At 36.8% G+C, this 17,210-nt stretch overlaps 1 protein-coding gene across 2 annotated transcripts in view; it reads right to left on the bottom strand.

Moving 5' to 3' along the window:
* TNKS2 (tankyrase 2) overlaps window positions 1-17,210 on the bottom strand; it is a gene marked incomplete at its 5' end in the record, with an annotated part of 62,935 nt that overhangs the window by 27,530 nt on the left and 18,195 nt on the right. For both annotated transcript variants that reach the window (XM_082673603.1, XM_082673604.1), the window contains 7 exons: window positions 3,171-3,250; window positions 5,514-5,685; window positions 8,653-8,731; window positions 8,819-8,910; window positions 11,251-11,372; window positions 12,448-12,634; window positions 15,179-15,245. In XM_082673603.1, coding sequence (XP_082529729.1) covers window positions 3,171-3,250; window positions 5,514-5,685; window positions 8,653-8,731; window positions 8,819-8,910; window positions 11,251-11,372; window positions 12,448-12,634; window positions 15,179-15,245 — 799 coding nt within the window. The remainder of the gene's footprint in view (window positions 1-3,170; window positions 3,251-5,513; window positions 5,686-8,652; window positions 8,732-8,818; window positions 8,911-11,250; window positions 11,373-12,447; window positions 12,635-15,178; window positions 15,246-17,210) is intronic.

Here is a 17,210-nt window from a genome sequence, read left to right as displayed (position 1 = left end):
AAGAATTTTTTTGTGTTTTGTTGGTTCAGATGAGGACGTCTAGCTGAGAAAGGCTGTCAGAGTAACACTTAAAATACTCAACAGTATTTTGCATGAAAAGTATGAACATTTGGGGAAGGAAAGCAACATAGATAATAAATCATGGTGTTCAAAAAAAGTCAAGAGTATTTTAGTAAAGAATATTAGTAAAAACCCTTCCCTCCCCCCCTTTTTAAAACTACCCTACCCTAAGAGCAGGGATAACTTTAAGCCTAATAAACCAAAGGAGCCAGCTATCAGTGGATTTATCTCAACAGGTTTAGTAACAGGTCTGATAAAGCTCTTCAGTGCTTCCCAAACAAGATGTCCCAAGAAACACTGAGAAACAGTGTTTCATGGGTCTGAAGCCAGGCTCTAGGAATGAGTATTTTTAACACGTGTCAAGTGCTGCTAGGTTTGGTAGTTACCACTGGCCACTCTAACTTCCTAGCTCTCAAGTTTAATTTTGTCCACTCAGACAAGTTTTCTAATAGTAAGCTGTCCAAAAAGTATGTAGCCTGATAGCTCACCAGTAAACACAACCAAGCACATAATTAAGTGTTCATTGGGTAAATGTCCCAGTGATTCATACCAAGCCACCTGTCTAGAGATATACAAGGAACAGAAAGGTTGTTGGAGATAAATTTCCTCTAAGTGACTTTATTATTTTTTTAATTAATTAATTAAATTTATTTATTTGGCTGTGTTGGGTTTTCATTGCTGCACATGGGCCTTCTCTAGTTGTGGTGAGCAGGGGCTACTCTTCATTGCGGTGCACGGACTTCTTATTGCGGTGGATTCTCTTGCTGCAGAGCATGGGGTCTCGGCACGTGGGCTTCAGTAGTTGTGGTACGCAGGCTTCACTGCTCCGCGGCATGTGGGATCTTCCTGGACCAGGGCTCGAACTTGTGTCCCCTGCATTGGCAGGTGGATTCTTAACCACTGCGCCAGCAGGGAAGTCCCTCCTCTAAGTGACTTTAAAAGCAGAGATAAGGGAAGACAGCCTAATGACTATCACAGGGATAGAGAAAGGTCTTCCTCAATTCAATGGCATTCTGTTATTCTCTAAGTCCAATTCCTGCCCCCAATCTCATCCTCTCTTCATCTATTTCTTCCTCTAGGCTTCTTCTATCTCTATGAGAACAAAGCCTGGTCTTTAATATTAGATGGACTGAATGTAGTTTTATGCTCTTTAACATATGTAAGTAGATGAGCATTAAAATTTTTTATCACCACCTCCACCCCACACACAAAAAAATCAGCTAGTTGACTCTAACTCCACCTGCCCAACTTATCACTCCTCCAGGAAAAAACTCAGCTCACTACCCTTAACTCAAGTGATTTGTTTTTCCACAAGTCATTAGTCAGTAAGAGAAACAAAATCCCCCATTCAATATCATGTTAACCTTCTAATTAAGGGCATGAGAACGTAACTATGAAACAAGTCAAACAATAAAATTGCATAATAGCATTTTTCTTTCAAAAAATGAAATTATTAAAAAAAAAACCTTAAATTATTTGGAGATGACTGTACTACCTACACACATAAAGCAATAGGAAAAGATCACATGGACTTTTAAATCAACTTCCAGAAATCTCTTTATTTAAAAGGACAGTGAATAAATGTCCTCAGAGCTCAAGTTCTGATGAGGCCAACGTTCACATTTTGTTCTCAGGAAATGTAAAACTGACTTTGTGGGGTGGGTCTGTTCAGGATTAGCAACACCATATAGAAATATAGTGAAATTGGTTGAAATAGAGACTTCTGCCATGAATCAAATCAATAATTTTAGCTTTTTATAAAATTTCTTATTACCTATCAATGCCCCCTCAAATAGGACCTAGCACTGTTTTGAAAGTCTGTGGGGGAGGTGTTGGTGGGGAGGGAGGGCACAACCGGGCTTCTCCCCCCGCCCAGCTTTGGAAATTAAAATTAACATTATTGCATTACTAAAGAATTATCTGGGCTTCCCTGGTGGTGCAGTGATTAAGAATTTGCCTGCCAATGCAGGGGACACGGGTTCGATCCCTGGTCTGGGAAGATCCCACATGCCGCGGAGCAACTAAGCCCGTGTGCCACAACTACCGAGCCTGCGCTCTAGAGCCCGCGAGCCACAACTACTGAGCCTGCGTGCCACAACTACTGAAGCCCGAGCGCCTAGAGCCCGTGCTCTGCAACAAGAGAAGCCAACACGCAATGAGAAGCCCACGCACCGCAACAAAGAGTAGCCCCCGCTCGCTGCAACTAGAGAAAGTCTGTGCACAGCAATGAAGACCCAATGCAGCCAAAAATAAAATAAAAGATTGTTAAAAAAAAGAAAAAGGAATTATTTAATCATGAAACATGCCGAGTTAATTTTAATTTATATTAGTTGACCTGAAAAGCAGTCTTGCTCTTTCAAAATTTTAATGTTCTGAGTTAGTTAGCTGGATATACAGTTTCTGTAGGTAACAGAAATATCTGGTATAGGCATTGAGACGTTACATGTGATTCTACAGTAAAAGCAAAATTTGAGAAAAGGTTATTCTAGGGAAGACTGTTATAGGAGATGGGGGCCATAGACGGGCTCAAGTTGGCTCTTCTGAGAAAGAAAAAAAATATTTCAGTCCAGATAAATTGAAGATTATTAGGAGACAGTGTCTCTGAAAGGTGGTGACACTATATTATTACTATATTTAAACACTGGGTCCTCACAGAGGTAGAGAGGGCAAAGAAATGAAGAAACCAGAAAAAACATATAGACAGAGGGATACATTTAGTTTTCTTCCTTTCCTGTTTTATGTGTCATATGTAAATAATAATGGACAATAATTTCATATACCTTATTCTTTGAAAGGGACAAATGAATAGGTTCTTTAAACAAAATGCATTCCCATAAACACAGGCACAAATTTAAATCTGTGACTATTTAATTTAAAATAGTCAAATTTAAATTTGTGACTATGATGTATTTATTGAGATGCATGTGAAACTAAAAAGTTTCTTTCATTACCCAATGATCCTCATTTGCAGAGCAGAACTAGATTAGCATTATTTACCTTTTAAAACAATGCACATATAAATAACTAGATTTTTCATTCTTACAGTATATTCATTAAACACTGTCAAAATAAAAACACAAAGTTAACAAAACTATAAGATTATGTCTTACTTTTACAGTTTCTACATCTCCAGCCTTTGCAGCCTCCAGCAATTGTCTGTCTGCCTCTGAATTACCTAATGGGATACCCTCTAAAAAGAAAGAGAAGTAAAGAGTGATTAACTCCCATTTGGAAGGTGGGACCAAGTTTTAAGGAAGGCATCTTATCTGAGAGTAAAGTTCTTTTTATAGTTTGGTGATAATTATGTAGGGAATCTCCATGGTAGTAGGCGAAAAGCAGTAAAAACTTTTGAAACATTACATATGTCAAATGTATGTAGATGTGAATAATAATTATAAAATGAGATTTAAGCAATATAAAGGAACATAATGTAATGAAAGATGGCTTGCTCTATAACCAAGTCAGTTGACTGGGGGTAAAGTATTAAATTAGGAGAGCAGGGCTTCCCTGGTGGTGCAGTGGTCGAGAGTCCGCCTGCCGATGCAGGGGACACGGGTTCGTGCCCCGGTCCGGGAAGATCTCACATGCCACAGAGTGGCTGGGCCTGTGAGCCATGGCCGCTGAGCCTGCGCGTCCGGAGCCTGTGCTCCACAACAGGAGAGGCCACAACAGTGAGAGGCCCGCGTACCGCAAAAAAAAAAAAAAAAAAAAAAAAATTAGAGGAGAGCAACAGCTAGATATCTAACCATGGTTCTGCCATCGACTAGCTACCTGAATTGGAGCAAGTCACTTGAACTTTCTGGGCCTCTGATTTTTCCAGTTCTAAAAAGAGAGAAGTTGGACTAGAAACATCCGAAGTTATGTTCAGGTCTGAAACTCTATGATTTATAGCTCATTTAAAATCTCATAGGAAAGGAAGAAAACATGTACCTTGTTCTCAGAGCAAATAAACTTCAGATGGATTAAAGATGCTAAGTATAAAAAAATTAAACCTTAAAAATACTAAAAGAAAATATAGGTGAATATTTTTTGTCTTGGAGCAGAAAAGCATCTTAAAGCAGTATATCAAAGGCAGAAACAAAACTAATTTGGAAAAATATCTGTCAGGCAGTAACACAGCATTAAACAAAATCATAGGCAAAGGACAAAATGGAAAAAGTACTGCAACATAAATCTAAGAAATGCAAATTAAAATAATGAAATACTGGGCTTTTTTTTTCATCCATTAGTGGGCAAAGAGCAAATGGGGAGTTACACTGTCAATATTTCTATAATTTGCATTTTAAAAAGAGTCTATTACTTCTGTAATTTACATACACGCACATAGACACACATTCACCCAAGGAAATGATTAAGAATCATAATACCTGGGGCTGACAAGGAAAACGGGTCCTGTCACATACTACTGGTAGGAATGTAAAATGGTACATAACAGTTTTTCTAGAAATGATTTAACAATTATGTTAACCTTGACTTGGAAATTCCACTTTGATAATTGACTCTAAGAAACTGGTTGGAAAGGTAAGTAATAGCACTTAGTATAAAACTAGGAAGACTGTAAATGTCCATCACTAGGTAACTAAATAGGACTAATGTTATTACCCCCAAAACTGACACTGAAACAAATGCATGGTATACGGGGAAGTAAAGGTAATTTTGAGAGCAGTCTTGTAGTTAGTTCACAATTTTAGAAGTTCACAGGAGATCTTATTGATCTGCCTTCATCTATTCAAGCAGTGTTTTTCTCAAATTGTAGTTTCCAGCAAGGATCATCAAAGGTGACTACAAAAGGTACAAAAGGCTTGATCTGTTACATTTCTTCTCATTTGAGCTTTGAGATGTCAAAGACACTCCATTAAATTCTAGTAAAATACAGAGATATACGCAAAGACACTAAAATGTATGGGACCAGATTTCTAGGCTGAAATGTTTAACCTATGCCAAATGTGTAGATATCTGATCTAAATTGATTTGATTTTAAAATGTAATAAGTATCAGTCCATTCAACAGTTACATGTAAGTCAAATAGTTGGTTACCTTGTACAAATTCTATATGCTTTATATGAAGGATCTAAAAAAGAGTGAAGAGGCAGGGCCAGTCTTTAGAATACTACTTATCACTATGGTTGCTCTTCTAAGAGACTTCATCTACCCTTTTCAGTTTTCCTTTCTTTAAAAAGAAATAGCAACTGTCGTGTCTCAATTTTAAAAACTTTCTAGATAAAAACTTAAGAGACAGCTATATACTCACAGAAGCTGGGCAGCAAATGCTACTGGAACAAACTCATAAAAGAATTGCAACATTTGGGCATTGAGTACAATGAGTTGATTAAGAAGAAATAACAGCCAACAATTCTGAAAATTTTTCTTTTCACTACCAACTCCTACATGATATGTGAAAAAAACTTCAAGGTTAATTTAAACAATAATAATTTCATGGAAGTATTCAATACCTTGAAGAAGTTGCTGCACGTTTTCATTTCCCATCTGTAAGGCAGTAAAGCCCTGAAGGGATATAATGTTAGGATCACACCCATAGCTGAGGAGCAGGCGACAGGTTTGTAGATGACCACAATGCGCAGCTCTGTGCAGAGAAGTCTGACCGAGATTATCCAGAGCATTAACCTTAACAATCAGAAAAAGGTGAAATTAGCCTGCGGTACAAAATTTAAAATGATCTACTCATGTATCCAGCACTTGTTACTAATTTAAAAATCTCAATTAATCTCTTATGAAGCCCATTATCCAGTGCCAAAGAAAGTATTTTTGCTCAAATCTAGAGTATAAATTCACCAATTCATGAAGGTCCAATTTTTGACTAAAAATATTGAATAACAGTTGTTTAGCATTGAAGTACTCAATAGATTCACATTTAGAGTGAGACACTGCCTAAGAAAGTCTAATGCATGTACTTTTATGGATCTCTGAGGTGCAGAAACGTCGAGAGACTAACCCCAAGATAACAGTCGGTAACAAAGCCAGAGACTAAATTAGCATTAAAATACTTATTTCTATTGTCTTAATCTTCTATCTTATTTATCGTGTAAAATATAATCTGTATGGATAAGGACACTATGGTATATTCACACAATGGAATACTTCTCAGCAATAAAAAGAACAAGCTATTGATACATGGTTCAATCTCCAAAACATTATCCTAAGTGGAAAAAGTCTTACATAAAAGAGTATATATTGTACGATCCCATGAAGGCCCAGAACAGGCAAATCTAATCTATGTTAGAAAAAATCAAAATGATTGTTGCCTCTAGGCATGGAGACTGCCTTGGATGGGACACTGCCTCTGCCATGAGATAATATTCTCTATCTTCAAGACTTCTGGTTACACAGGTGTATGCATTAGGCAAAATTCAGTAAATGTACATTTAAGATTTGTACATTTCATTGCATGTAAATTTCACATCCAAACAGAGACTATAAACAAATATTGACCTCTAGCTGATGCCTATTAAGAGAATTTAGGGAGAAGTGTGTAGTAACTTGTGAATTACTCTGAAGTGTGTCAAAAAATAAGACATTGATGGATAGAGAGAGAAATTGATGGATATGTAAGAAAATAATACGGTGAAATGCTAGCGGTAGAATTTAGGTGGTAAGTATATAGTTATACTCTAAAATTCTTTCAGCTTGGTTGTATTTTTGAAATTTTTCATAATTAAAAAAAAAAAATCACCTGTAAGACCCCTCCTATCTCATCCCCACCCCCCCCGCCCAGGAAAATAATTCTTCGAAACCTAACTGAGAAATCAAATTCCTCAGTAATCAATCATGTGACCACTAGTGTTTTGAGACACTGTCCAATTCATATTCATGGAATCGGAGAAGACCTGCAACAGGATTACATAGTAAGACTTTCACAATGAATCTAAAAGTATCCTATAAAGAGCTAGTCTCCATGCTTACAGAATCAGAAAAATCAACTTAAAATGCCCAGAGCAATTAATCTGTTTATTCATGTACCAAAACTCACTGCAATGTGAACTATATATCCACTTGAAAACTTTATTTGGGTGCCACTCTGTGTTAGGGTTTGGGTGACGAACTCGTCCTGGTTTGCCTGGGACTTTTCCAGTTTTAGCACTAGAAGTCCTGTGTTAAATCCCTTAGTCTTGGGACAAACCTGGATGGTTGGTCACCCTAGACAAGATTGTTTCACTGAGCTTCACAACTCAAATTTAATATGCAACCAGATATTCCTCAAGTAACGCACCACATGTAAAAAAAAGTGCAATCAACGAAAAGTTATAGGACAGACAGACAAATGAGATATGCCAAGCAGTCAAGCAGAAATAAACTTTATTTTTTCAATACTTTACAATAGGAAAGATTGAGATTATACATTATCAAGAATTCCCCCAAATAAAAGAGAAATTAGGACACTGAGAGTCAACATAAAAAGAAACTGTAGAATTCTAAGTGGTTCCTTGAGTGGAAACCCAGGGAAGGACAGATTAGAAAATCATTCTGCAAAGTTCATTTAGAGAAGAGCCTCAGGGGTCCCCAAGGAGTAAAGGGATCTCTATTTCTTTCTTCTCCCTTCATCACAGCAGCTCAATTCTATTATATACTGAATTTCTACCACAGATTTTGTTTGAAGAAAGCAACAATCGATGGCTATAAACTGAAAACTGTTGAATTAGGCGACTGTTATCTCTTCCAATCTGAGATGCTATGTGTATTACTTACTGAGTAATTTTTTTTAAGTTCCTGGGTAAGAAATAATGACTTTTAGCCTTGATGAAAACCTGATTATTCCATGAATAAAATGCTTTGTTTTCTTTAAATCCACTTGACTTTTTTTTGAGGTATAGTTGACATATATTATATAAGCTTCAGGTGTCCAACATAGTGAAATCACCTTTTAAATCACTTTTTACTTTTAAACTTAAGTATACTGTTTCTACAAATAGGAAACCAATATTCTCCTAATAAAAATTATAACTCTTATAAAAATGTTCATTTGGGATATTCCCTAAAACCATCTTACATGCCACATTTTAGAATACATTTCTCTACTGAATGCTCTGGAATGAAGGACTTTTGTGATTGATTTTAAAAAAATGCTTTGTGTACAAATGCCAACTACAGAACTTCGCAATATGAGGAGCTATGTTTTTATTCAAGTTACTTAATTTATTTCCTTCTGTTCCATGATCTCTGGCTTAGTTATGAAATAACAGAGGGTAAGAGAGACTGTGGTTGGGGTAAATAACAGGAGTTATCATGGTAACCAAGCAACAGAAGATAACAGAAGAGAATCCCAGAAAAGATGATAGGTCATAATAAATATGCCTGGCTGGGGATATTCTTAAGAGTGTATTGTTAGAAAAAGAAGGATAACTTGACCAGTGGGGTGTGGTTAAAAGGAAGGGAGAAGGAAGGATATATAGGAATAATGTTTCTTGAGTAAATCCACAGACTTTCTAGCAGAAAGATATAGAAAAAGTATCTGTAGAACTAATCTGAGGGAAAAATACCTATGAAAGAGTAAATAGCTTGGGAAGTCAGGCATTTCACCTGCTAAATAGAAAACAACTCACTGGATTACCAAAGATTACCAAAAATGAAGTATACCTTTGCTTCATGTTTCACCACTACTTCGACAACATCGTTATGAGCTTTCTCAGATGCAACGTGTAGAGGAGTCAAGAATCTTAAAGAGAAAAAGTCAGCCGGACAATGAATGTATTTTCCAAAAATAAAAGTGTCAATAATTTTTAATTATTAAAAGCAAACTTACTCTTTAGTCTTTTCATTGATGTTTGCTCCTTTTCTTAGCAACAGTTCACATATTTGCTTTCTTTTGGGATATGGAGATGCGGCAGCACAATGCTAGATAATTTAAATTGCAGCATTAATCAAGGACTATACATAACTGATTTTTAAGAACTTTCGTGTTTCCAGTCAAGAACAATTAAGAAGTTATTTCATGTCTTTGTTTCATTTTTGACCTAACTTTGCTCTTCAAAGACTTTCCTTTGGATAGAATGTGCAATGATTACCAAATTCTGACAGGGCCTGAAACCCCTATTTAGCAAGTGATACGTTATTAAATATTTTGATTAAGCTTCACAGTTGTCCTATATCTCTGAAAAAGCTACTACTGCTGTAATGAAAAACTTAAATTGTGACCAACAGTCCTTTCAAAACTGTTCCCAAAGAGCATGGTGTTTATGTTATTTTTTAAAGGTTAATAAAACACCCCAAAGGTTGGGATTTCTTTACATGAAGAAATAACACAGCACTTGTCAGCTCTGGATTCTGCTTAGAAAAACATTGATTGAATAGCCAACAAACTGGGTGGTATTTATATCTTCCTCAATGAGTTGCTCCAGCAGGATAAGGACTTTGAATTACTTGTTTGGTAAAATCAGTGGTAGAAAATTATATACTCTGAGTTGGAGGCTGCAGGATCTATGTCTATGATGTATCAAGGAGAAAAGGAGATAGGAGATAGGGATTTGCCAGTTATAAACCCAGTAAGTATCTCATGGTCATGTCCCAGATCTTCATCTCTCCACCATCCAGGATTATACCCATACACAACAGGTGTTCAATAAATATCAGAATGAGTGAACGACTAAATTAATGCATGAAAGTTAAGTTAAAACTGAAACCTGAGATTTCATGGAATAAAAGTTCTGGATAACTGTCAAGCTAACTTGCGCACACATCTAAACATAGTACATATGAAATGTGTCTGATTTTAACCTATTGCTAATTATAAAGCTTATCTGATCTTCATGACTTTGCTTCAGATTCATTCTTTGATGTTGTTGCTGTCACCAAAATCATTCCTTTGCCCTCAATAAAATCATTTCTAATTGGTGAACACAGCTCTTTTGGTATGTTTTGAATAATCATCCCAGGACATCTATCAGGATGGCACGAAGAATGGAAAATAGTTTATAACCAAGAATTCTTGAGTTCATCCATTTCAAACTGCACCCTTACTCTTCTGCCCCATCCTGTTACAGACAGGGCCTGTAATCTCTGGAAACCTGGAAGACAATGCCTCTGCAACACAACTATCTACCAACAGTTAATTCCCTGTATTTTAAGGTTAATAAAAAAAATGAGTCGTTTAATGGTAGAATACTCAGAGGAAAATAACATGTAGAATTAACTTTTCAGACTGGAAGATTTTCCAAGTCAGTTTTTCCAAGTGTCCCTGTACCATCTTGATACTGTTATGATTTAAATTTTGCAGTGGTATTTCTTATTAGTCTGCAACTTTGCTATTTTTTTTTAACACGGATTTTTTTTTTAAAGTAGCAAAAAGTTCTACAATGTTTTATAGATAGGTTTCTACATAAAACTTCAGAGTTTATATCATGGCATAAGGAAGAAAATTAACCATAAAAGATATTAGGTAAGTAAGGCTATTACAAGTTAAATCTTCCCCTAAAGACATTAATTTACTTAGTGTCATCTTCCCTCACCGAAAGCACATTCTGCAACTCATACAACTTTGTTCCTTTAAATTTCTACTTCTAAGGTAGCCTTTGATCACAACATTCCCTTTCCTATCTTCCACCACTTACCTCTACTAGCTTCCATTCTTTTCTTACTGCTTTTCCATAGACTGCCCAATTCTCATCTACTCTGTTACAGTACCACAGAGCTGACATTACCTCCATCAGGGAAGCTGCCTCTACTCACACAGATACTTTACTCACACAGTATAAAGGGGATATATACAGACTTTAGATCTAATTCTGAAAAAATAACAATACCAAAAGGAAAATCAAGTGGCTTTTATCTTGATGGCAAGATTATTTTCTTTTTCAGTGGGTTCCAAATTTTCAATCATAAACATTTATGCTCTTTATAATTAAAAAAAGCAAATGATATATACGATTTATGATAATAGAAAAGTCACATATAATACATGCCAGTATGTGAATAAAATTTTTGTCTGGAAGGATGTGCAAATGAACAACAGTACTGCATTCTGAGCAGATGTGGTTGTCTATTTCTCTGTATTGTTTGAAATTTTTTCTTTATATACCTACAGGCATTAATTCTTAAAAAGCACATATTTTTAAAACAATACTATTATTAAAAGTAGGACATTATGTTAGTCATCCGCCATCACCAAAAGAAGACATTATGATTAACTTAGCATGTTTTTGGTTATTTCATTTTAAAAACTTAAATCTGAAACATTACCAATGCTGTTTCATGTGTTTGAGGATGCTTAAAATTCACCATTTCCAGAGAGAGATGTTTTTTGATTCGTGTAACATCAGCTTCCCGTGCAGCTTGAAGCAACGAGTGACCTTTAAATTCATCTAGATAAGAAAAAGCATTTAAATCTGCATGAGAATTATCAAATTTATGGGGCTTGCCAGACGTGGTATTTTTCTTGAACTTATTTTCAAAATTATCTACCAAGTAGCCAGAATGAAGCTCTAAAGATAGTCTCCAAATATAACCCTTGGAAAGGGAGACAGTGGTATGCCAGCTCCCCTCAGTTATGACCCAATTCATTCCCATGTGTATACAACATGGCCTATTCAAGGTCTATTTTGGTCTGATATAAGGATTATTGCTATATATTCCCAGACCAGAGAGTTCTGAGAATTTTCCAAAGCACAGAACTTTTCTCAGTGAAGAAATAAAAGAAAAGGTGATCATAGTCCCCATATTAACATTACAGCAGCAGCAGATGGTTCTGCTCACACATCAGAGAATTGGGGACTAGACTAGTGGGATATTTCTAAGAGCCACCTACTGATCAACAAATGAAAGAGGGCATTTTCTCAAGATTCCTCGCTATTATTCATCAGACTTGTGAAACCACCCATTATATTTTACTATTCCAGAATAATACAAGCTTAACACAAGTTTCCTATTTATGTATAGTAATACTATATCTGAAATACATGGCTATTTCTCACCACTACATCTATTTCAGTTATAGACAGAAAAGCACAGAATTGCCCAGATACCAAAGAATATTAGATGGTAAGATCTGGGGACTATGTTTACAAGACAGCAATCCTACCAATAACACTTTAAAACTTCACAGCAGCTAATAAGAAAGTCACATCAAAGATAGGAATAAAACTCAAATTCTTTCTTTCCAAAAGCATACCATCCATAAGAGTAACACACACAAAAAGCATTTAACTTGACTTGAAAAAAGCAAATACAAATATACTTTCTTTTCATAGCATCTTAAGAGCAAAATGAGTAGAAAACATTCAAATGATTAAATATGTTAGTGTGGACAATAATAGATACCCATGGCTAAGGAAAATACCTTATTATTCAAAAATTTCCAAAAAACAAACAAGAAAGAAAAACTGTTAGTTTACTGATATAACAGCTTAGCTGAATGAACATTCATCATTTTATACTTACATGCTAATCTTTCTTTTAACTGTGGCGTTGGAGCCAAGTCTATAGCACTTTTATTGTGACAATTCAGCAGTGTTGGATCTGCGCCGTAACTTAGGAGAAGAGAACACACTTCAACTCTGTTCTTGGAAGCTGCCTCATGAAGAGGAGTGAACTGCCACAAGTCCATTGCATTTACGCAGGCACCATGCTGGGGGTGGGGTAGGGTGGGTAAAGCATATACTTAGCGCTCAGTTTTTAAGAGAATTTAGAATTATCAGTGGTGTGTAATTTAACAGCATGCAAGCTTAAAAAGGTTATGTTCCCAAAGGTCACTTTTCAAACCAATTACTTCAGAAAGAGTAATTTTTTTCCCCGCAGAAAAATAGTCAGTGGTTGCCAGGCCTACCCACAAGTGCCTATTGAATTTTATTGTTAAAAATAGTTAAAAATGAAGCTTTACATTTAACCTGCATCTTTTCCAAGAACTATTTTTTCCTTTCCTGAGATACAATGTACATATGGTAAAATGCACAGTTCTTAAGTATACAGTTTGATGAGTTTTGACAAATGTATATACCTGTGAGACCATCACCCAATTCAAGATAGAGGATGCTTTCATCACCCCAGAATGTTCCCTCATGCTCCTTTTATAGACAATTCCTGCCCCCATTCTGACTGTTAGCACTATATATTAGAATTACCTGTTCCTGAATTTCATAAAAGTAGAATAGCACAGCATGTACTTTTGTGTCTAGCTTCTTTCACACAATGTTTCTGAGATTCATTCATTTTGTTGTATCAAGTTTGTTTTTATTGGGGACTTCCCTGGTGGTGCAGCAGTTAAGAATCCGCCTGCTGGGGCTTCCCTGGTGGTGCAGTGGTTAAGAATCCGCCTGCCAATGCAGGGGACACGGGTTCGAGCCCTGGTCCGGGAAGATCCCACATGCTGCGGAGCAACTGAGCCTGTGTGCCACAACTACTGAGCCTGTGCTCTAGAGCCCATGAGCCACAACTACTGAGCCCATGTGCCACAACTACTGAAGCCCGCGCACCTAGAGCCTGTGCTCCGTAACAAGACAAGCCTCCGCAATGAGCAGCCCGCACACCACGATGAAGAGTAGCCCCCGCTGGCCACAACTGGAGAAAGCCCCGCGCAGTAACGAAGACCCAACACAGCCAAAAATAAATAAAAGTAAAAAAAAAAAAAAAGTTTGTTTTTATTGCTGAGTAGCATTCCACTGTATAGATATACCACAATTCACTTATCCATCATCCTGTTGATGGGCATTTGGACTGTTTCTAGTTTTTGACTATTATGAATAAGTTGTTATGAACATTCACAACAACTATGAATGCTGGATACATACTGTGATTTCTCTTGGATAAATGCCTAGGGGTGGAATTGTTGGGTCCTGTGGAAGATGTATGTTTACTTTTAGTAGAACTGCCGAACAGTTTTCTAAAGTGGTTGTATTATTTTTGTATTGCCATCAGCAACGTTTTGAGTTCTAGGGCTCCACATCCTTGCTAATATTTGGTATTGTTAGTCTTTTTAATTTTAGACGTTTCCAAGTATTGGATATGGATAAACCACAGAGGTCATTCTAGCTCAACCTCTCATCAAACACAAAATCCCTTCCATAGCATTTCTGCAGAAGGCAAACCAGCTACTTACTCTTTTAATACTTTCAATGATGGGAAACTGATTCTCAACGAACACAGTGTTTTATAACTATTAGATAACTCCTGACTCTCCTGAGCTTGACTGCTCTGGCAACTGCACCCTCATCTCACTTAGCGTCCTCTCTATATATGACCTCCTCCCACTCTTATTTAGTGAACACTAGGTCTTAGGAAAACACCATTCAGTTGCCTGTAAGTCCCAATGCAATCTATCTCATATTTCACTCTCATCCACAATTAACATTCCAAATATTCTGTTAAATTCAAGATTCAGTTTTACGATAAGCAAAAGCATTACTGTTAAATGTGTAATATTATAGTCACCTTATACATTTTAAAAGGCTTATGGGCTACTCAGAGTATCTAATCATTATAGTAAAGTTATTTCTGTGGGAAAATATATTCGGTGGTAGCACATGCCCAAAAGGAAGCAGAGAGGCATTGGAAACAAATGCTCTCTTTCCCTTCTCATGACAGCTGCTGACAGAATGAGGAAGAGTTTCAAGGGCAGAATGGAAGCGGAGTGAGAGAAGTGTAAAGAATGTCAAATACATATGTAGAGACTGGGGGACAAAAAGAAATGGGTGTGGGTAACATCCTTGAATCCACTCTCAAGGAGAATATATAGCTTCTATTCTCATCCAACAGGGAGCAAAACAAGAAGTTTCTTGCCAGTCCCTGGAACGTGAGCTGCCCAGCATAACGGAAGAAGTGAAGCTTACCAAGTAAGCCTGTTCCAACCCAAAGTACAACTGGGCAGGTCTTGAAAATCTAACTGGTGGTTTTAATAACATATGGTCCACTAAAAATTACTTCTGATATTTTCAAGAGTTTTGAAACTTCAAAACTTTATTCTGATATTCACAAAATGGGACAGGTACTTTATATAAAAACTCTTACTGTATCTCAAAAATCTCAAAGCAGTCAGATGCTGATCTATCGATCATCCACATTTTTGTAATGATTATAAATACTCTTTCTATATCTAGCAAGCACTAAAAACACAAAGAAGACATATATACTATGTATTTCAAGTAATATTTTATAAGAAAAGTATACAAGAACTAACCTTGACCAGAAGTTCAGTTACTTCATAATGACCATAGGAACAGGCATTGTGCAGGGGCACCAGGTCACTACAATACGAGAAGGGGGAAAACCCTGTGTTATTAAAGATTCCCTAGGCTTTAATTTAATTTTAATTAAATTTACACAAATTTAACTAGCAAATAGCTTATGTGACCTTCTAACAAAAGTGTATAAAACTTGATAATATGTATTTGAACCCTAAGTCCTAACAATTCTAATGCCCAAGTCTCTTTCAAATCAACCCCCCCACCCCTGCCCCCACTGTTACTGCCATCCCCTTAGTTTGGGCCTTGTTTATTTCTCCCTGTACTACTGAAATGGGCCCCACTTCAATTTATACTCCAAGCTATAGCCAGTTTTCCTAAAAGGTAAATCTGATATGGTTAGTCCTCATTTTCACGTCCTTCACTGCTACTTCCTTGCTTTCAAATGGTGGCTCCAACTGTTTAGCCTGGCATACAATGATCTGACTCTCTAGCCTTACTTACCCTTCCATAACAGTATGCTAAACCATTTAAAGTTCCCGGAACTCCATAGTATCCCCTGGGTGTAATGGGATAGATCTCCCTTCCTTCTGATTTCTACACATCTTTTACAAACTCAGAGCTCAAACACTGGCTCTTCTTTGAAACTTTTTTTTTTAAAGATTCTGTAAGGTAAACTGCTATATTCCATAATATAAAACCCAACTCCTTCATGACGGCAATGGAGGAAGAACTTTCTATACAGGAAGGTACAGCAGAACCTTAAAATCCTGAATTATATCTATAAGTTGCTCCTCCTTGGGAATCACTCACTAATCACCACAGACATCATCATGATGGCCGCTGCTGAGGGATGGCCACTGCTGAGTGATGGCTACCCATGGCTTAGTCTTTAGTTCTATCAGTCCTCTCTGTAGAGGCTCATGGCTTTCCTCACCATTTTGATTATGATTTCTTACTTACCTGAGCACCAATTTCATTCCCAACTATCTACTAGCTACCTCCACCCAAGTTTCCATCATCATCTCATAAAACCAAGCCTTCTAAAAGTGAACGCAAGGTTTCTCCCCTCCAGGATAATTAATTTTCTCTACTGGATTTCAGTATGTGTATCATTGGGTCTCACTCATTCAGCTTCAGAATATGAAATGGAATAATCTCTACTATTCTCCCTCATCACATCCAGGTATTCGACAAACCTTAACCATTCTTACACTGTAATATCTCTTGCATCTGTGCCTTCTTTTTATTTCCATTTCCTCTGCCACTACTATTGCAGATCTTACTACGCCTGAACCCCTACAATGCTCACTCTCCTAACTGCTCTTTTTGCCTCTAGTCTCCTTCTTCAATCTACCCTACACATTGCTGCCAGATTGTGTTTCCTAAAACTCCTCTTTGCATAAAACTCCTCTTTTAGAAGAAGCATTCCCCTTGCTTAAGATCCTTCAACAGCTATTGTGGCTCACAGAATCAAGCTTGAATTCCTTAGGCTAGAATACCAAGTTCTTTAAAAGCTGGTTCTTACCTACTTCTCCAACCCTAACCTTTACTTCTCCCCTATATTAATCATAGGCTTCAGCCACGTTGGTCTAGTCATTGTTTCTTAAGATATGCTGCAGTATCTGTTTTAGCACGTTCTCTCACATCAGTTCTCTTGCACGGAGTGATGTTTCCTAAACTCTCTGCTTTCTTGAATTAAGTCCAGGTCAAGTATCATCTCCTCCTGAAGGATTTCTCAACCACTACAGCCAGCACTAAGCATTCCCTCCTAGGAACTCCTATAAGTGCTATCCCTTTCTATTTATCACCTCACACTTAGTAGAGAACTTATACTGTTAGGTATCTTTTCATGCCTCCTAGAGTACAGTGTAAGACCTATGGGTGGTGGCCTTAAGGTTTTATAATTCCCTGTGCTCTCAGAGCAATCTGCATATTATAAAAGCTCAATAAATGTTTTATGCTGTTTAGTAAAAAATATGATTTTTACAAGATTACAGAGATTATCACAAGTACAGTAACATTTAA

Source organism: Grampus griseus (assembly GCF_964374135.1).
Source record: "Grampus griseus genome assembly, chromosome: 16".
NCBI classification, from domain to species: Eukaryota; Metazoa; Chordata; class Mammalia; order Artiodactyla; family Delphinidae; genus Grampus; species Grampus griseus.
The sequence above is the reverse complement of the archived record's forward strand: the minus strand, read 5'-3'. Positions and strand labels throughout refer to the sequence as shown.